Raw genomic sequence first — 21,248 nt, 5'->3', positions numbered from 1 at the left:
CGGTCTCATCAGCTTCTTCGTTCCACTATTGTTCACTGTGGTTTGTTGTTGTCTGAAGTCATGGACATTAGTTGGTGCTCCAGTATAATCGGTACCCCTGAAACTCATCCAGTGAGAAACGTTCCGCGGTACAAAAATAAGTGCGATTAAAATGCGTTAATTTTTGTGTAATTAATTAATCTTAATTAACGCGTTAAAGTCCCGGCCCTACTAAAAACATAAAAGCCACAATAAATAAATCACAATTATTCTAGTTATTTTTACCTCCCGTATTGCTTTCAACCCACCAGCTTTTATGGTGTTGTTACGTCACTAACTGTAAGCTTGTCACATAAAGTCTATGGTCACTCAGAGCAGGGGCGCCGTAAGGGGGTGAAAGGTTAGGACGATTCTAAGGGCCCATGACTAGCAGGGGGCCCCAAAATGTTTAGAACATTAAGAAAAAAAATGTAAGTACCCTTTCATCAATAATTAACATTAATATAACGTTATATTGTGTAGTAGGCTACTCACTAAACTTACGATTCATTTAACTTATTTTCTTCCAAAAGTTAATTATCCAAAGCCTCTGTACACCCCCCTCTATTTAAATGTAATGGTTTGGTCCTAAGACTCCTGCCTCCAAACGCAGCACTTTTCTAGCAGAGTGAAAGCATGTGAGGAGGGATGCGGTGGGTGTGGTCCATGAGTGGTGGAATTTAGTCTGTTAGCTAAGCGTAGTCCATTGTAAATTGTAATGGTTTTTTTTACTAAGCTGACATTAAGTAGGCTACTGTTAATATCTTCACAGAAAATTCAGAGGTTTTTCATTTCACTGCTCTTTTAGCTGACATTAAATGCAGGTACATTTTTATCAGCTATTCATACTAAATCAGTTGTCCCTCCCCCTGGTGCCAGGACCAAAAGATCCATCTCTAGGCTCAGCAGCCCTGTCCCCCCATAAGGCTGAACCTGAACCAGCTTTTCTCCCAACTGAAGGAGGTGAGCAGCATTGTGTTGAATGACATGCCACTTAACATATCTGAAGGGAGACTGGAATACAACACATATATATATATCAAAACAAAAAGCTAACATCTAATTTAAATTATACATTTCAAACACAGTATTTTCCCACATAGCCACATGATCTATATAAGACAAAAAACTGCTTTTAGTCTATTTAGGATGTTTGAAGCGTTGAGTGATCAGTCTGTATTAGGTAAATAAAATGTTAATCACCAACATTTTGGTTATGATATTAATACTAATATTAAAGAATATATTATCATATGTGTCATGTACACTCTACAGAGCCAGGGCCCTCTTCAGTTTTGTCAGGAAGGTGTGTGGAAGTGGAGGAAGAGGTGAAGGACAGTGACAGTGCCAGTGGCAGTACCAGTGTAGATGAGGAGGATGAAGGCTCCAGTGAAGACAAGAGAAGGTGTACAGAAAGGGACAGACAAAGTGAGGAAAAGGACAGACAAAGTGAGGAAGCTGTAAAAAAAAGACTGAGAAAAGGCAATAGGCTCTGATTTGGCACCACCATAAGGCCTTTTCATTTCCATTTCCGTTGTATTCCACTTTAATACCTGCATATTTTGTAGTTGGTATGTATATTTAATTTTAAAATCTGCTGCTTATGTTATTTTTTGTGTTATAGCATTTTATAAATGATTTTGTTGGTGGTAATGTTCACTTTATTTTAATTTAAGAGGTCATGTATATTTAAGTTATATTTATTTGGATTTATGCATTCATGTTGAGAATGTTCCATTCATAAATGTTATTGTTAGGCATGTACACCATAAAAGATGACTATTGATATTTATTGTCAGGAATGTTAGTGTTATATCAAATAGTGAATTCTACTGCAGCAGAATGTTGCACGTCTGCACAGTGTTATATTTTCACAGCTCAGTGTCAGTAAATATTGTGCGGTTAGTATTGGACTACAAGATAGATGCAAGCCTGTACAGGTGGAGTTATTTAAAGCATAAATGAGTGGGTTGGGTTCTGGAGGTGTGGTTAGCAATTTTGCTTGGTTGGCTGGGCCTGGGCCTGGTGCTGGGGGGGCCCAATTTGATATCTTTTCACGGGGCCCAAAATCCCTGGCGGCACCCCTGTTCATAAACAACAGTTTTCTTATATACATAGGTATCCATTCCTTAGAGCAGTTGTTCCAGATAAATACATTCCTGTATTGTCAAGGCTAGAGCCATATATTCGGCTTCACAAGTTTATAGTGCCACTGTGGGCTGTTTCTTTGTTTCCATGAAACCAGTGAGCTGTCTGTACCCATACTCACACAATACCCTGTGGTACTTCTCCTGTCTGTGGCGTCTGCCGCCCAATCTGCGTCACTATAGGCTTGGAGCCCTAAGCCCTCGCTGCTCTTTCTGTAACAAAGCTGTTTATCTGCTGTACCTTTAAGATAACTTATCTTACATTAAAAACAGTTTTTGGCAGTTGATTTCTGGGGGGTGTATGCAACAGATAGTCAATGTATGTTTCTTTATTTCATACTGAATAATATGTAAAAAAAGGAAAAATATTAGGTCCAATAAAAAAAACTTTGCTTCTGGAAGNATTGATATTTATTGTCAGGAATGTTAGTGTTATATCAAATAGTGAATTCTACTGCAGCAGAATGTTGCACGTCTGCACAGTGTTATATTTTCACAGCTCAGTGTCAGTAAATATTGTGCGGTTAGTATTGGACTACAAGATAGATGCAAGCCTGTACAGGTGGAGTTATTTAAAGCATAAATGAGTGGGTTGGGTTCTGGAGGTGTGGTTAGCAATTTTGCTTGGTTGGCGTGGCCTGGGCCTGGTGATGGGGGGGCCCAATTTGATATCTTTTCACGGGGCCCAAAATCCCTGGCGGCACCCCTGGATACATGTGATCATTTTGCATCTTGATTTATATTTTCCATTTCATTAATGGTTGATCAAGCAATTCAATGTTCAATAAACTATGTCAATTTAGGAATGTTTAAAGAAATTCAGATGAGTTGCAGTTCATTATTTATTTTAAGTACTATCAGCAAATGTGGCTATAATCCCTTTGAGCGTATCACATGTTCCAGTCTTTAGCCTTAAGAAAATCATAATAAATCCATTTAAAGTCAACATTTAAATGTGAAATGTGAATGTCTAAACGTTGCTTTAGTAAACATCTAATTAAAGAATAATTTAATTATTCAAAAGTTAGACTTAAAATGTTGATTATTTTTTCAAAACAATAAATATTCACCAGGAACCAAAAGAAATTAAAGATCAAGTTTGGACAAAAATCCTTAGGTGTATTTACTTGGCCTTTAACAGGTTTTTATTCTTTAAACCCAGAACTATCTTAACCCCCTTGAAGCCAAGAAAGTCCAGTTTGTTTTCATACATTTAACGTCACTGTTTCACTGCTTAAACGGTGGATTTCTCACTTGACACTTGTCAGTTACTCGTTGGCCTTCAATCTCCTCAGCAGCAGATGCTCACCCTGCTGTGCCATTACTACAAAACACTACCGTGGATAATACACACTCTGGCAGGAGGCGGTGTTGTTCTCGGAGGTTGTTTATCACACACAAGAGACTGTGCTTAAAAACCCCAAATGCCACCCAGAGTGCTCCATTATCGTCCCCATCCCGTCTCCTCAAAGGGCCACCTGTTAGCGGCACATGAAAGTCTGAGAGAGGAAAACAGGGCACTGCTGTGCTGAGATACTGGCTCCCCCCCATTACCGCCTGCCTTCACTTTCACATGTCTATTCAGCCCTTTAGATTCGATCAAATGATGCATGCTGCCTACTGTTTCTACGGAGGCGTAGCATCTTTCTTTCATGTTTGGGAATTTTTAGGGTTGTGTTGATTGTCTTTTACTATTATTTCCACCTCTGTGGATCCGATTAATGCGTACAGACAAGAAATAGATGGATCTATTTTTTCTGCTTTTGATTCCCTAGATTAAAGAAAAATCTCCAGAATTTTACAAAAAGTTTAGATCAAAGTATTGTTCACCATAAATCTATCAATTCAACAAGTAGATGTCTTTATTTCGAGGAATAGTTTAAGCTCTTTAGTATTCTCAAAAGTTAGATGAGAACAACAATACTGCTCTCATATATGTACAGCTCAGTTTAGCTTAGTTTAGCTTACCATAAAGCCTGGAAACAGGCCGGAACAGATAGACTTGCTCTTTCCGAATTCAAATTTAAATCCATGTTGGAAAGCCAAAATGCTTTTAATTTACTGACGGACATAGGAAAGACAGGTTGCTGGTGATTTAGTATGTAAGGAATTAGGCTATCATTTGTACCCTGATTCCAACTATGCTAAGCTAAGCTAACCAGCTGCTGGATCTTTAGATTACAGATTGTCATATTTCACATACTTGAGAGTTGAATCAATCTTTTAACTCTGTGCAGGCAAACAATCAAATGAATTTCCTGATGAATGAGCTAGTCCTTTGATAGCTATATATTCAAATGTGCTGGTAACCTATATGATCCCTTAGACCAGTGATTCTCAAATGGGGGTACGTGGACCCCTAGGGGTACGTTGGAGTACTGCAGGGGGTACGTGAGATAAAAATTGTTTTAAATACCATGCATGATTACTTCTTAGTACAATAAGTGAGATAGAAAACACAATTGTATATAAAATATTTCTAGAACCACCAAGGGGGTCTTCATATAAACACAAGTCAAATTTGTGTATTGTATTTTATAGTTTTTCATAATATATCATTTTGTTCATTGGTTTGTTAAACATATACTGTATATTACTTCAATTGAAAAACTCCTTGGAAAGATTGTTATGTATGTGTTCCTTTTTTTCATGCACAAAGATGACAAAATCCTTTTGTTGTAATTCATGAATGAAGGAGTTAATAAATCACACACTGATGGAACATCACTATATTGTAATTATGTATATAGGCTTTTTCTATCAAAAATGTTCGGGGTCGGTCAAGGGGTACTCGGCTGAGAAAATGTTTCAAAGGGGGTACATTACTGGAAAAAGTTTGAGAAGCACTGCCTAAGACAATCCTCATCTTCTTCCACTCACTTAAGTTTGGATGTTTTCTTTGTTTTCATAAATTAAATGACCCTTTTGCCCTTACAGAGTCCAGAAGCACCACCTTAGCCAGAGCTTAATCCTGGCTAAAGACTTTTGTGCGTGACACGTCCGACCGCCCCCCATCCCCCGACACTTTTAAGGCCTGTTTGGAGATAAAGGTCTCACCTCAGTACCCTCACACTCCTGTTTGCAAACTGCACAGCTGGTCGCACTCCCAGAAGCCAGCCGACGCAGTCTGCCTCTAAATCCCTCAGGCCTGTACTCGCACTGCAAATTTCCCCGGACATTAGTATACACACACAAACACACACAAACACACACATACGCAAAACCTGCCGCCCTTGGTCCTGTTTTTTTAGAAACAACTAAATAACGGACAGTAAACCCAAAGGATATGTGGTTTCATCTTGGTGTGGGTCAGTGTGATAAAAGAGCAAATACCTAATCCATCCCCCTGCAACACACACACACATTCACACACACCGCTCATGACCAGCAGCTCAATACTTCTCCCTCATTGATTTTCTGTATTCCCTGCACTGCCGTTTGTCTTTTAACACAAAAGAGTTGCCTACGAAGCACCATAACAGTATTGTGTGCTTCTGTGTCGATGGATTATCTCAGCATATTAAAGTGGAAGACAAAACAAAGCAAATCATATTTAGTCTCATTTTATCCGACATGACAGAGTTTGTCATCAAGAAGAACTGGTGTTCCCTTCTCTAGTGTGTAGTGTTGGCAAGAATTCCAAAAGATTTAGATGTTCACAGTGTAGGCTTTTGTAATTCCGCCAAAATTAAAACGTGACACAATTGTTCTGCAATTCAATATGCTTTATTATCTTACCCTTATGATTATTCACAGAGTCTGTGGTTAGTTTAGCTTTTCTTAAATATACAGTCTATTAGACATTCACGTAACTTATAGATCACCATATATAATGCATAAGAATATTATCATCTTTAAAAACTATAAAAAAAAGTACCATCAAACATCTTAATAGCATATTCCTCTTGTAAAGCCCTCGACATAAACTCGGTTTTGCAGATATTATAATAATTGTTGTGTGTAGTTCCTATAGCCTTTTTAGGTTGAATTACCAATTAATCGACTTTATATAGGAAGTCGGACTGTGCCATATATATTTTAAGTTTGATAATTGAATATCAAAAATGAAGTTTAAGTGTATAATATCGTATCTGTATAGTTGGCATGGTATCTTTCATAAATGAACTCATGAACAATGTTAAAACATTTATTTCAAGCAAATTTAAGTTGCATACGTTCACTGCATTAAACAGCATTTTGAGGGTTTTATTTTACATGTTTACGTTTGGTGATATTCAATAAATAAATGTACCGTAATTGCTCAAAATACATGTACAACTGCATGTCAATATGAATGCAATTAACCCTTAGTTATGTAAAATCAACATTTAAATTGAACCCTGACTGTAAAGTAGCTGGCGACCTATAGATAGGAATACAAAATATAATTTCTTCATCTCGACACCATCCTTTGTTCACGTTTGTACAACATGCTGAGGCCATTAATACCCACAGAACCTCACATTTCACTTCAGTCACACCTGGAAGAAATGTTGAATTTTGTAATGAAAGCTACGGTTGGAGGCCTCTCGAGACTGAACAGGCAGCGATGAAGCAGGAGCGCAGTGCATTATTCATACTGAGGAAGGCATAAGGCGAATGTGAAGGCAGGGAAATCATTCTAAAAAGAGGCACAAGTGTCTGTCCACCTCTTTCTGGCCTACTCAAACCCACCTGGTCCAGATAAATGGGTCCACTTGTGAGTGTGAATGTGTAGGAAGCTTGTAGGGAATAATGAATGCAGTGAACACAAAACCTGAGGAGGTCTGTGATTTCAGATAGGGGCTCCACCACTGAGGGTGGGAGTTGACGGAAGATACTTTTCAGAGGGATTCAACAATTGTATGTGGCTTATATTTGCACAGAAGAAAAGCCCTGCATGCATTTGTTTGCACAGGATAATGAAAGACGACAGTCTTCTGCTAATCATTTTTTTAATATCTCCCTTTAAAATTCGAAAGATGCAGTTGAAAAAGCAACTGAACTGAACATATAGTCTGTACATACAATGTTAACAGCCATGCTAGCAGCTCTGAAAGTTTATACCTAGAAGATTTATGCTAATTGCTCATTTTAATATGCAACATTCTCACTAAGTCTTTGGGATTTGTATTTATGTCTCCACTGTTGTTTGATTATTTTCTTAGAAACACTCTTCTTGGGAAAGAAACTCCCTATGGAGGGAACTTTGGGATTTTAGCTTTTGCAGACCGATAACATGCACACAAACCTATATTACACACCACAGGAAAGGGAAACCCCCAAAAAGCATTATAGGGCTTCAATATTTTAGTGGCAGTTATTTTAAACAAATTAAAGCAGAGCAAGTGTGATATTGACATGTTTCCTCCGACCTGCAGGTGGCGCAGTGCTGGACAGACCATGTTTCTCTCCCGGAGTCTCCTGCTGGCGTTCCTGTTCTCCGCCCTCACGTTGTCGCACGGTGCTGAGCCCGGAGCTCCTCACGGTAAGAGGAGACAGAGTTCAGCGGGCGGCAGCAACGCCCTGCAGCACCCCCTGCAGGGGCCCCAGGGCCGACACTACAGCAGGGAGCGCGGCGGGCACAGGGGCCAGGGGGCCCGCGCCGGCAAAGGTGGAGCTGGTCTGCTGTCCCACAGACCACTGCACCCCCTGGCCCGGCCCGAGGATGACGGGACAGGCCTGGAGAGTTTGGGCCCGGTGAGGCTGGAGATGGGCCCCGGCAGGGACAGAGCCAGGATGAGTGGGAAGAGTCAGGCGCAGAGCCGGGACAACCAGCTGCTGGGGACACGCAAAGGAAGGGGACATGGACATGGCAATGGTCACGGACACCACTTGGAGCACAGGAGACAAGGGAGTCGGCGGGACAAAGAGCGGCATGGCAAAGGTGACCTGACTTATCCAGTCCATTTGTTAACTAAAACAATGACTCAAGATGTTTGTCAACAACCTCTATTTTCAGGACCACCTAGTGAAAACACTGACTGTGATGAAAAAGAGGAGACTAAATCTAGTTTAAATCAAAGTTAATCCCAATTTTCTAGAATGTTTTTTATGCAAAACTGTTTCCTGACCTGCACTCGCCATATCACAGCAGAACACAATCAGCACAGTCTTAAACTTGTAAACGTACTAGCTGAAGTTAAAGATGACAACAGGGCTCAGGAGAAGAAACATGGTGATATTTTGTCAAGAGTAATGTCGATTTGCATCCGGGTGAATATAGCTATATTGTCTATGGCAACCCAGGTGCAAATAGCATTGTTAGTTTTGGATACCCTCTTGCAAATAGAATTGTAAGCTAAAGACAGACAGGTGCAAATAGCATTGCCTGCTAAGTTCACTCTGGTACAAATAGCATCGTTAGCTATGGACATCCAAGTATAAACAGCATCGTTAGCTTTGGAAACCCGGGTACAAATAGCATTATAAGCTACAGACACCCTAACCCTAACCCTATACAACCAGGATGAAGTCTGATAAAGCCTAATATTGACATTTGACAAAAGACGAAGACAACAACAAAATAGCTGACTAAATGATATACAGATTAGGCTATTATCCACCTTTGCAGTGCCGTCCAGCATTAGACTAGCAACATGGAGCTAAGGGCCTTATTAAGTCATGTAAAACATTTGGCTTACTGGTACATTTCAGTTATACTGATATGATGGTAGTCACATCATTAGTCAAATTATATCCAAAAACGTTGTGGATGTGTGGATTATTCAGAGACCAAGACTTTGTTTCTCGAAAAGGATGTTGTTACATGTTTTTAAATGTGAGTTTTCAATGGTCTGAGCAACACAAATCCAGCTAGCCACCTCCAGTGTACTGAAGTGTTGGAAGACATTTCCCAAAATATGGACACAACAATCATGGTCGTATGTGTTTTTGATCGTTACACACAATCTTCCTCAACACATTTGCCATAAAATCTTCCCACTTTATTAAATCCATATAAAGGTTTGTTAAATCTCGTCTTTCAAAATTCCACTAGTGTAAATGAGTCTTGAGGTTTGCTGTCAGCATGTATGTTAAAGCTGTAGTTCGAGCTACTGATTCTTCTATTGATAACACACTAAATACATACCCTGCACAAACATTCTTTAGCCATGTTTTTTTTGTAGGTTTGGTGAACATTTAGGAATGACAGCTCTTAAAATGTCCAAGCTTTAAAATTAGACCATATCTTCCCACTTCATTAAGTCTTTATAAAGGTTTGTTTACAATAGTAAGTCATGATTGTAAGATAATGTTGAATGTTGTATTGATGGTTTAATATTCTCTCTATCTTTCCCTCCAGGATTTCTCCCGGAGCCTGAGCTGAGCTCTGCGTTTAAGGACAGGGATCTGTTGGAGGGCCCTCCCTCCTTCTCCTCAGTTGCCTCCCCCTCCCTCAGCATGACCCCGCCCGATGAAACCCCCTCCCCCATCGCCGCTGTCTTTGGCTCTGGCTCTTCCATGGTTACCACGGTGATGAACGAGCATCCCCCAACGCTGCCCCCAGCCTCCACCAAACCCCAGGTAACCCAAACGAAACCCAAGTGCTTCTTAAAGGCTGCGTCTGTTGGCCCAGCGTGGCTCCAGTGTGCGGGGGAATCAGAGCACAAAACGGGCCCCATTCCCACCGTTACGCTACCTCATAGCTCATCTTGGAAATGACACAACCTGAAAGTGTAGCACGTGAAAAATATACCGCGGCATTCCCAACTCACTGGCTCTTGGTCACAGTGTGTGTGATAGATAGTGCTGTGTTCTATATAATAAAAGTACACCTCTGGGATCGAGATCCAAAGACCAGCAACACTTTTCCTTCTGTTTTCCTTATTAGAGCCATGGCAGGACACAATGTATGTGAGCACGGAAAGCATTTGTTGTGTACAGTACGACTGTGGGCACTAGGGCTGCACAGTTAATCAAAACGTAATCAACTATCACTATGGACTTATGCAATATTTGGTAAAGGCTAAATATTTCAAAATATACCATCCGATCAAGTATTGTGGATCTGCAGAGATACAAATAATAATGTACAGACTTATCAAAACATATTTGTTTGGTACAAATTATCTTAAAAAACGAATTAACACCTTATTGATAAGGAAAATAATGATTAGAAAATGATCGATCCCTCCAAAATAGTGAATCATTGCTATTGCTATATCCGTCACAATCATCGCAATCCGTATTTTTTTTCAAAATGGTGCAGCCCAAGTGGGCACATGCACAGAAAATCAGCAGGATAGCGTGGGGCGCAACCCACCACCTGTCACACTCACCCAGCATGATGCTGCATAAACAGCATTTATAATCTAAAATAACAAGTGTTTCCTCACTCCTCCTGCAATCATGGAGCCGTTACAAAGGACACTCTTTAAGACAAGATGTCCCCTGATGTCAATAGTTTTGATCCGCTGCCCACTGCGTGAAAAGCTTGGGCATTTTGTCACAGCAGCTGCTAACAAACACACACCAGCTTGAAGGGCGTCCATGGGAAATACCCGCCTTAGTGACAGGATCCACAATGCTGTTTGATGGACAGTTGTTTTGTTGAGGAGTGCTGCTCAAGACAACACAGTAAAGATGTGCACTGACGCGTTTAATTAGTGGGAATGACGCAAACAACAAGATGTAGCCATATTTTTGCCGCAAGGAACCTAATCACTAACAATTTAGAGCTTTTAGTTTAAGATATTTTAGTATTTAGTATATAGTATTTAGAAATCATTAAAGTATTTTTATAATCATGTACTGGTAACTGGCTCTTTTTGTTGACGAGTCTGTGTATGATGTCAAACTTCACCTGTGGTGGGCTTAAAATAGACAAAGAAAATGTTTTCGATAATATCATTTCAGATTTTCATCTCATTTCAGATTTTCAACGTACCATGGCAATAAATAGCAGATATTATTTCTGGAGAGTGAGCCAGACTTTGCTGTTTGATAAATAATTTTTCATTTATACTAAACAACATACCCGTGCATGCTCGTTGGAAATGTGTGTCAGATACTTTTGAAAAGAGGGTGGCTCAGAAGAGTATAAACATATATACTTAGACTGGAGTTTTGAATCAAGATGTTCTTCTGAAAGGATTTTACGGTTAGCATTTTGAACCCCCTTATGACCTCTACCAGGTGGATGTACTAAAACCAATGCTAGTTTAATAACAGTTAAAGCACCATATAGAAAAGACTGAGAGCCTGAATCTGTGTGTGTCTTTACCATTAGAACACTATTAGAGTGAAATATTATTTCACCTCAGAAGAAAAGAGAGCCTTGAACTTGGCGTGAGCACGCAGCGTGTTTCTTAATGAATGTTCGATCTTCTGCTGATGGTTTAATGAGCAGCTGAGCACCAGGACACAGCCCCCTGCAATTCATCTAATTGATATTTCCATATACGCTTATTTCCTGAGGGTGGAAGGAAACAAGTATGGATCTGTTTCCATGAGGAGGTTGATTCTTATTTTTTGATGGATGTCTTTCATCGGCCGAGTATTCCTCAAGAGACGTCTCTAAGTCCTGCTGGCTTAATTATACTTTATATTTAGCTTCATATGTGTCAGGAAAGTGACAGCGGTAATGTTTTTTATGGCTTCTATTACAGAGGGTTATGAATACGAAAATATGAGTTTTGTTTTATAGCAATATTCTGAATGACTATATTTTACTGTGGGAGAAATATTAATTTAGGGTTCAAACGTACCCAACCTTTGACTTTAACTATCCTGGAGGCAAGCACAGATTTAGAATGCTCATTATCTTTTATTTTTTATTTTGTTACTGAATATTACGCACAAAAAAACGTGATAAAAAACAAAATGATATAAAATACATGAACATTATACAAATGTACCCTACAAAATTTGCACCAGCATTGCACTGTTTGGCTTTTTTTAATGTACTCGCTGGATTCTTGCTATTCTGAATTTATTATCCTCATAGTTAATAATAAAGCTTTATTTGTATTGCACTTTTCCTACACCAGAGGCCTGTACGACGAAGCCGGTTCAACATAACCTGGATATGTTTGAGTTAAACGGTTTACCTAATCCAAACAAACGCGCTCTCGCTAAGTGGTCCCACGATGCTGGCTATCAACTTGTTAACTCAAGCCAGCCGTGTCCTATTTAGTTAGGTGCGCGTTCACATGAAAGGGGTGGTATTTGGAGCATTCGACCAATCACAAACATGTACAAGCGCAAAAAAAAGGCAGTATCCAAAATATCCAAAACAAACGAGCAGCACAAGGAACACAGACCGTGGAATAACATGGAGGGAAACAATGAACCGACATGGAACACAGGGGAAGACTAGACTAAATACACAGAAGGGTAATCACAGGACAAGACACAGCTGGGCAGGGGAGGGAGAAACACAAGGGCAACAGGTGAACACAATGAGACAATCAGACACACCAGGGAAACTAACGACAGGGAGGAGGACCAGACAAAACACATAACTAGGGCCAAGAAAGGGTGGGTGGAGGGGGTCTGGAGGACGGGTCTCGGGCGGACGGCCCGGGGGCAAGGCAGAGACCAAGGAGGGGGTCTCGGGCGGAAGGCCCGGGGGCAATGCAGAGANATACATTATGATGTGATATGCGTCGGAGTGTGCTTAATGTTACTCTGATCCCGTTACTTATGTTGGGGCAGATATTTAAGTAAGCTTTCTTAACGCTAATGTTATAATAGTCAGAAAAAAAAAAAATCTAAATATGATATCTGGCCTCAAATCATCTGAGGCCTGGCGCCCCCCCTGCGATCTTTGGCGCCCCCCAGGTTGGGAACCACTGGTATAGGGCGTACACACTGAGCCGTTTGACCCCCCAGAGTGTTCCGTTTGCAGATCTATCCACCTTGGGACCATGCTTGGGACCCATTATCGTTTGCGGGGTCCGTTTACGCGTTTACGTGTCCGCCTCGTGTGAACGAACGGGCTATACACGAGAGAAAAGTAGCAGATACAACCCGTTTTGTCCTCGTGTAAACGGCACCTAACACTGCTGAAAATGAGAGTTAGCCAAGAGGCTTTTTTTCATGTTGTTGATGATGGGATATCCAATGTGCTGACATTTTGGACGGTGATTTGGCGAGAGGAAGGTCAACTGAGTTTTCTCTAGGGACAAAAAACGTCTTCATTAGATTTAGATGTCTTAGAATAACCTTTTGTTTTGTTCACATTGTTCGTGGCTCTAGACAAAGGTACAGAGAGGCTTCAACATCACAGACAGCAGTTTGTTTCTTTCAGATGTGATCCTGACTCTTTAATCTATCTCAATCAATAACTTTTATTTGCCTTAAACTTCAACCAAATAAGTAGACGTTTAGAAAAATGAGCTGTCTGGGATATTTGGAAGGAAAATAGATATTTTAGGACGTGTTGGTTTGATAAGTCATAACCGGTAAAGAGTACTGCTTGGCTGAAATAAATGTAAAAATACTCTCAGAAACTTTAACTTGAAGTACTTTCTTTCAATGGTAATTACTAAAGTCATGATATTTTTCTCACACACATTCCCCCCCGTCCTGAAACTCCTCCATTGGACTCCTGTGTTTACCTCTGTAACATAATGACATCACTTTGTAACACTCATGCTTCTATTAGCTAGCGCTCCAACACATTGTACGCTACGGGGCGGGACATCTCTAATCAGTTGACCAAACACAACACAGCTAGCCAGCTAACCAATCAGAGCAGACTGGGCTCTGGTTTCAGACAGAGGGTGAAAAGAGGTGCAGCAGCACAGGCAGTATCAGAACAATAAAGAGCTTTTTGAACATTAAAGCATGGAAACATGTCACAGTAGAGGCACATATGTCCTCTTTAATTCCAATAATAACAATTTTCAGTTACATTAGTGTAATTAAAGACTTAAAACTATATTTTATAGAGTACCTTATCCTTACAACATAAGGAAATCATAGTCTACGCATTGTTAAGGGCTTTAACATCTCATTAATAAAGTCAATTCAGTTGCCTGCTGCCCTCACAGGAGAGAAATAAACACTGATGTTGTGTGTAATGAACCGTACGCTTCAATCTGTTTATTGTATAAGTATTAACAATATAAATGATGCGATATATATTTGTATTAAGGTTGTGGGCAGTCCTCTGTAACCGATCAACCATTTTTTTAAGCTCCTCTTTGCTGACTCTGTGGGGGCGTTTTATGAATCAATGAGGCATTACTGTAGCTTGCCTCAACACATCAAATGTGTTTCATTAAAAACACACTGCAGTGATGGAAAACACACAACAAATCAAACCACACCTCTGCTGCTACTACACAATCATCTGAGGAGACACAATTGATCTCTTCTAAAGTATGGTGAAAAGCATCACATTTGGCATTCGTTTTTTTAATACATATTTTCATATTCTGATCACAATTGTCTTTGAATATGTAAATAAATATATGATATAAGATGTATTTGTTACAATGGAGGCAGAGTTTACACAGCATGCTGGAGCTAATGGAAGGTGGGATTAGGTGTTTACAGATCTGCATCAGCATGTTTGGATACAGATTGTGAGTTAGCTCGGTATGCAAATTTTCTCACTGAAATACGAAGTAGATAATCAATTATAAAATCCCCTAGGGTTGTCAAATATCACATTTCATTACGCAACATTGCGGCCAAAATAATTCAGGGAGATGTTGTCTTAAGACAATGTAAAATTTAAAATATAATATTAATGCAATCTGTCAAATTTGTCTTTAAAGACGACATATTATTCTCATCTTTTGTTCACACTTGTATTGCGGGTTATTTTTAGATAACATGCTGTGATTTACAAAGTATCATGTATTCTTCTCATAATGTCTTTCTTCAAAAAAGCCCAATCAGCTGTGATTGACTTGAGAAAAGAAAAAGGCTAATTAGGTTCTCAAGACGTGGGTGGATGAACTAAGTTGTGGGGATTTTAGTTTAGTTTATTTTTTAGTTTATTTATTTTTTTCGAGCGTGTAAAACCAAAGAAAATACAAATGAAACAAAAGACGATACAGACACGATACAGTAATATACAAATGAATGCAATACAAAAACAAAATATTTAATTAATAATTGAATAATCTGTAGTATCATTGTCTGATATCAATAAACAATAAAGTTGTTGCTAATTACACGTCCGAAAAGGGAGGTTTATTCTAATGAGCTCAAATGTGACACAGGAAGAGGAGCCACATCGGAATTGCTTGTTGAATCACATGACTAAGGCAGCCAATTGAAAGTTGTGAGTTTTTTGCCATATGTCCTTGTTTCCAATTTTTTGTGGCAACTAGCGAACATCAAGTTTAGAGAGATGCAGATATAGAGTTTAAAAGTTGGTGGAGGAAGGAGAAGTGCAATAATTATATAAACAATTTATCACATACATTACCTAAAAAACCTAAAAATGCCAAAATGCCATGGTTAATTTCGTGACACCCCTAGAAGTGTGACTTAAAGTTCTCTTTCCTTATCAGCGGTCTGGAAAGGGTAAAGGAGAGGGAGATGTGATGCCAACGCTGGACATGGCGCTCTTTGATTGGACAGACTATGAGGACATGAAGCCTGTGGACACCTGGCCCGCCTCCAGGAAGAAAGGTTGGCTTTATTTCATTAAAAAGCTCTGATTTGAAAACAGGTTTTGTGAAAAATGTCCATATTAAATCCTTATTATATCAGTTACTACTTTGAAGAGTACATATTATGCTAATTTCCAGGTTGTTATTTGTGTTTTGTGCCACTACTGTGACATGTCTACATGCTTTAATGTTCAAAAAGTGCCTTATTTTTCTTAATGAAACGCCCCATAACATAATGATATCACTAAATAATAATTGCGCTTCTATTGGCTAGCGCTCCAACACATTGTACGTGATAGGCTAAGGGTGTCAGGAAATACAACCCTCTCTCTTTTCCTCCGTACCCAAATCTCTAAAAACGGGGGTACAACGGAGCTGATCTGATTGTTATTTTGAGCCAAACACATCATAGACATGTTTTTATATATTATTATATATCTGAGACCCATAATATGTGCCTAAAAATAGCAAACTTGACACATTAAGTTGGTTATTACATTAGGAGTGCAGCAATTTACATATAATCCATAATATGTTTTTAATGTTGGTGAACCGATGGCATGTCTTCTTTTGTTGAAAGTGTGTCACTTCTTAAACGAAACCTACATCCTTGGTTAAAAAACAAACACTAGCATTTAAATTCTTAGATTGCCTACACACACAACCCCTTAAGCACACACAACACAACATTCAAAGTCTCCGCATGAACACAATAACATCCTGCAAAGAATCAGCACAATACATAAAATTCTACACATCATTTACTAAACTATAACCAGGGGTGCACATAACTTTCTCAGTGAGGTACTAAGATGAGTACCTGGAGTCAGTGTTTGGTACTCCAACTTCTGGCTCCACTCAAAGTTATTTGATGAAGCCCTCTGTATCGCGAACGTCAACGGGGGGGGGGTCGCTAGTGGAGTACTCTGTGACCACAGCGCGTGACCATTGTGATCAGCTGTTTTAGCGCAGTTCTCCAGTGAACGGGGGGAGTCTCCCTCCGCAGCCGGTTGGCGTAGTTTTGGCACAATTCCGTTGTACAGACCGACGTTAACAGCAGCCCTGTCTGTGCACACGGAGACCGACTCCGTCGTCCGGTGTTCTAACCGCGCTTTGTGACACAAGAGACGGTACGCATTTCGGATTGTTGCAGCACATGCGTACTTGCGTACCAGTTATGTGCACCCCTGACTGTAACTTTACTTGCAAAATTCGACGTACAGAAATGCTTTATAGAGACATCACTAAATGTTTCTTCATACCGATGTAAAACAATATAACATCACACCTTAAATCAAACATGGCTAAATCCTGATTGGTCAAAAAATGCAATCAAACTCCACCCTTTTCAAATAATTGAGAAAAAAACACAAAAAAAATTAAAATTTGAAAAGTGAAATAACCAAAACATTTCTTATTATTCTATTATTTACTTTTCATGCAGGACATCGTCTCTGATAGTAAGAATCTGATTGAGAAAAAACTTTGTCTAGGATTTGATAAAGTGGTTGAAGAAGAAAATGCAATTTCTTGAAGTGACTATTACCCATAAAACTAACTCTCTCTTTTTCTATATTGTATTTGAATCATGTTCTTGGCAGTGTGTCCAAGTTTGATTGTTGATTATATAATGTTTTTGTTTCTTTAAAGGTTCGTGTTGTGACTTGAGACAACATGAGTGCCAACCTCACAACAGAGGCCTCAACAACAAATGCTACGATGACTGCATGTGTGAGGATGGTGAGTGAGGAACAAGGTCAAAAAGTTATTAATCAGTTAAAGTGCTTTTCTGGTTATTACCCGTCCCGTTGTGTGTTATGAAGGTTTTTCTGCATGTAAACGGTCTGCAGAGTCACAAACCCTCAGAGTACACCCTGTAGCGAGTAAAACTCTAACACAGAAAATACCTGTCTATGCTACCCCAGAACGCCTCGTTGGAGATTTCAATTTTTCTTGCTGGGTACAGTGACGTGACCATACCCAAATGGACCAATCCGTGGAGCTCCTCACACACACTTTCTCAGTGGCAAAACTGTGATGCGCTGGGGGGGGGGTTCTAGTGGAGCCTCGCAGCGGCGAAACTGTGGCGCGCTTACACTGTAGGTACGGCGCGTTTGGGGGTGCAGGGGGGATGCTGGTGCTAGTGGAGCCTCGCAGATGGGGGTTGTTGCAGCCCCCTCAGCACCCCCCCTTCCCGCGTCTATCAGGCTGAGTTTTGCGATGTCTCGCTGTCTCGCAGACCCCACGCAGCAACCAGGAAACAACACCAGTAATAGAGCTCACACTGTCCCCTAATCACAGCAGCGAGCCGCGCAACGTCCCGCCAACACGGCACCCAGACCCCACGCAGCATTCTCATCTGTTTGTCCTTACTGGTGTCATTTTCTGGTTGCTAACACCATTGTAACACATAATCACTGATGTTCCGCTGTAACGGTGGTGGACTCATCAGAACAGAGTGGGCGAGCTGACCAATCAGAGCACAGTGGGCTCACAGGGAGGGGGGGGGGGGACAGGAACTCCAACAATCCAATGTGATTTTGGAACATTGAACAATGTAAATCTATTCTAGTAGTCTTCCAAACAATGGAATTATGAAATGGCCATGACATGGGACCTTTAAGAATATGTTTGTCAAAAAGCAAAACCTGACATGGTAAAATGGTTCTACTGGACTACAGACCCTTTTCACAGCGTTTTCACAGTGGGAAAAAAGCAGATGGGCAATTAGTTTTTAAGGCATGTCATGTTAAATTGGTCGAAACATTCTTAGCAACCCAACAGCAATTATTAAATCAAATGCCTTAAGAGGCTCTGTTGTGCCTTTCCTGTACTGTGTTATATAGGTTTTTGTGCACGTAAAAGCTAAAATCCCAAAGTTTCCTCAAGAGGGAGTTTCTCTCCCACACCCCCTGCCTGAAACGCCTCCATTAGACTCCTTTGTTTACTTCCGGAACATGGTGACATCACAACGTAACTCAGGCTTCTATTGGCTAACACTACAAACTGTTGTATGTGATCGGCTAAGGGGCGGGGCAGTTCTTACTAAGAAGTTGACCCATCACAACAGAGATGGACAGCAAACCAATCAGAGCAGACTGGGCTCTGGTGTCAGACAGAGGGTGAAAAGCGGTGCTGCAGCATGAGTATGAGAACAATAAAGAGCTTTTTGAACATTAAATCATGTAAACAGGTCACAGTATAAGCAAAAAATAAAAAAATCTAACTGAAAATGTGCAGATTAGGGCCCCTTTAATTTCTGTATTTTACCACGTCCACATTTATCTGTTTAAGATATTTAGCCAACAGATTATTCATCATCTTTCAGGGTTTCGCTGTTATGCTAAATTCCACCGGAAGCGGCGTGTGACTCGAAGAAAGGGGCGCTGCGTGGTGCCGGAGTCCGTAAGCAGCGACCAGGGTGGCTTCATCACCATCTGAGGTGGAGAAGGAGGAGGAGGAGGAGGACGACGAGATGGAGGGAATTGAGGGAGGAAGATCCAGATTTTTGTTTCCCATAAACACTCTGACGCAGGAGCTAAGACAAGTGCTGAAAGGTGATGGGTCGCTGTTTTTTTAAATTGATTCCACAGCAGAAATTACAACACTTGGTCATTTTATACAAAAAAACAAGGGACTTAACTGGAAAAATATTGCATTTTGGTTGGGCCACATCTTTTATCCAGCAATCCCCCACCTTTAAGCATTTTTTAAGTTTCAGTGTTAGTTATTCTTAGGGCTGTGTAGTATAAATATTGATATTGTCCTACATTTACAAAACAATTATTCATATTGCCCAGCCCTTACTCAAAAATCACTACTTTCTTTTCAAAGATTTGTTTTTCACGATGATACATTTTTGTATTTGTTCAAGTCTGGTGGAAAAGTTCAACTCTGCTGGAAACACAACACTGATTGAAATCTGTCAACATCACATAGTGTATGCGTGGATATTCACCTCACATATTTGATGAGTTCTTCTTCTGCGGCTGCTTGTCTCTGTCCTTCTGATCTGAGTCAAACAATGTTTACAAATCCTTTTTTATTACTACATTTCTGTGCTCGGAGTCCTAAACAGATGGCTTTTATTACTTCAGGATGATTCAAATTCAGTCAAGTAAGCTGTCACTCAAACAAATTATGCTTGAATCACCGTTTGGGTTTCTGTGTGAACTCTCTGCTACATTTGGTTTCTTTCTTGTCACACATGCTGAAAATGATTTGCAAACGCTATTTGAACCCAGTCTGCTGTCCTGTTTTGTAAATAAGAAAGTGTTTGAACAACTTTCTTTGTTAACTTGATACCACTTCTCTTCAAATGTACGTAACGGTAAAACGATAAACAAAGACCCTGGTTTGAACTTGCTTTTACATGTCTTAATATATGTTTTATTTATACTGTACTTAAACACATGTTTGTCCAGATGTTGTGTTTGTCCGTCTTTTTTGGTTTTCATGATTAAACAATTACTAGGATAAACATTTTGTGGTGTAAACTTTGTTTTATTTGCACCATTGACTTTCATCTTTATCAGGCACTCACATGTATTGCTAATGTCTTTGGCTTTGTGCTAAAAGCTATTTTAGGTTTTAAAAATTGTTACTTTCCGAGCTTTGTGTCAGAAGACTCAAAATGAAATATTAATAGTTTTAACAAAACAAATGGCACGTATAAACAAATGTCACTATTGAAATACACACATATAGTCATATTCACTTACACTTACGCTTTACTTAATGCATGTTTTTAGATTCTCTATTACCGTTTAAGTCGAGATCTTGCACTTAAAAGTATGTGAAATTACAAATCAATCAATGTGAAATACACAATTAAGGGAAGTCCAGCATTTGAAAATTAAAGTATCGTAGCACAATAAACAAAATGTCCTTTACATTCTAATTTGTATATACTGTAGGTAAAAATGTTCTGCAGAAAAATGTCTGTTCCTGATATTTTTTATAAAACGTTGTGCGATTATTAATAATGATGCTTCATGTGGAGAAGCATTTCACTGCTGCAGCAGCTCAAGAGAAACTGGTTTGAACTACTTGAAATACTCAAGTGGTTCCAAACCGCGAGTCAGGACTCTCTAAAGGTCACAGGATGAATCAGGGAGGTCCTGAGTTTAATAATGAGGAAGGAAAAAACAAATACATGTTCTGCTATTTTTCTGACTTTTATCTAATCTTAGCTTTAGTTGTGAAATATTTGATCATGTTACCATTTAGGCTTGAAACTATTTTTCAAATTAAAAGGAGGAGTTTTCATAAAATCTTTATCTGAAAAGTAACAATATCTGTCAAATACTGTAGTATAAGGTTTAATATTATCCTCTGAAAGTGAGGATTAATTAAGATTTCAACTTTCCTTTGTAATCGTACATACATCAGATACTTAGGGGCAACAACATGCAGTCGAGCATGTAACCAGAAGTTAAGTTAAGTGCAATAAATATAAATAATAAATAATAAGACATAACATATGCTAAGATATGAATATTATATATATATATAGTCCAGAACTATT

At 39.5% G+C, this 21,248-nt stretch overlaps 1 protein-coding gene across 1 annotated transcript; it reads left to right on the top strand.

Moving 5' to 3' along the window:
• Nucleotides 1-7,527: 7,527 nt before the first annotated feature.
• draxina (dorsal inhibitory axon guidance protein a) lies at nucleotides 7,528-20,203 on the top strand. Its single transcript, XM_010785008.1, has 5 exons — nucleotides 7,528-8,031; nucleotides 9,451-9,671; nucleotides 15,620-15,740; nucleotides 17,372-17,461; nucleotides 19,050-20,203. The coding sequence occupies exons 1-5, from the start codon at nucleotides 7,548-7,550 to the stop codon at nucleotides 19,160-19,162; spliced, it is 1,029 nt and encodes a 342-aa protein (XP_010783310.1). The 5' UTR covers nucleotides 7,528-7,547; the 3' UTR covers nucleotides 19,163-20,203.
• The last annotated feature ends 1,045 nt before the right edge of the window (nucleotides 20,204-21,248 follow it).

Source organism: Notothenia coriiceps, unplaced genomic scaffold (genome assembly GCF_000735185.1).
Source record: "Notothenia coriiceps isolate Sejong01 unplaced genomic scaffold, NC01 NC01_scaffold00026886, whole genome shotgun sequence".
In the NCBI taxonomy this organism is placed as follows: Eukaryota; Metazoa; Chordata; class Actinopteri; order Perciformes; family Nototheniidae; genus Notothenia; species Notothenia coriiceps.
The sequence above is the reverse complement of the archived record's forward strand: the minus strand, read 5'-3'. Positions and strand labels throughout refer to the sequence as shown.

Bases quoted from the DNA above. Each gene is read 5' to 3' on its own strand.
- draxina (XM_010785008.1), top strand. From the start codon at position 7,548: ATGTTTCTCTCCCGGAGTCTCCTGCTGGCGTTCCTGTTCTCCGCCCTC. The intron at 8,032-9,450 runs GTGACCTGACTT...CTTTCCCTCCAG, and splicing joins CAAAGAGCGGCATGGCAAAG to GATTTCTCCCGGAGCCTGAG. The intron at 15,741-17,371 runs GTTGGCTTTATT...GTTTCTTTAAAG, and splicing joins GCCCGCCTCCAGGAAGAAAG to GTTCGTGTTGTGACTTGAGA.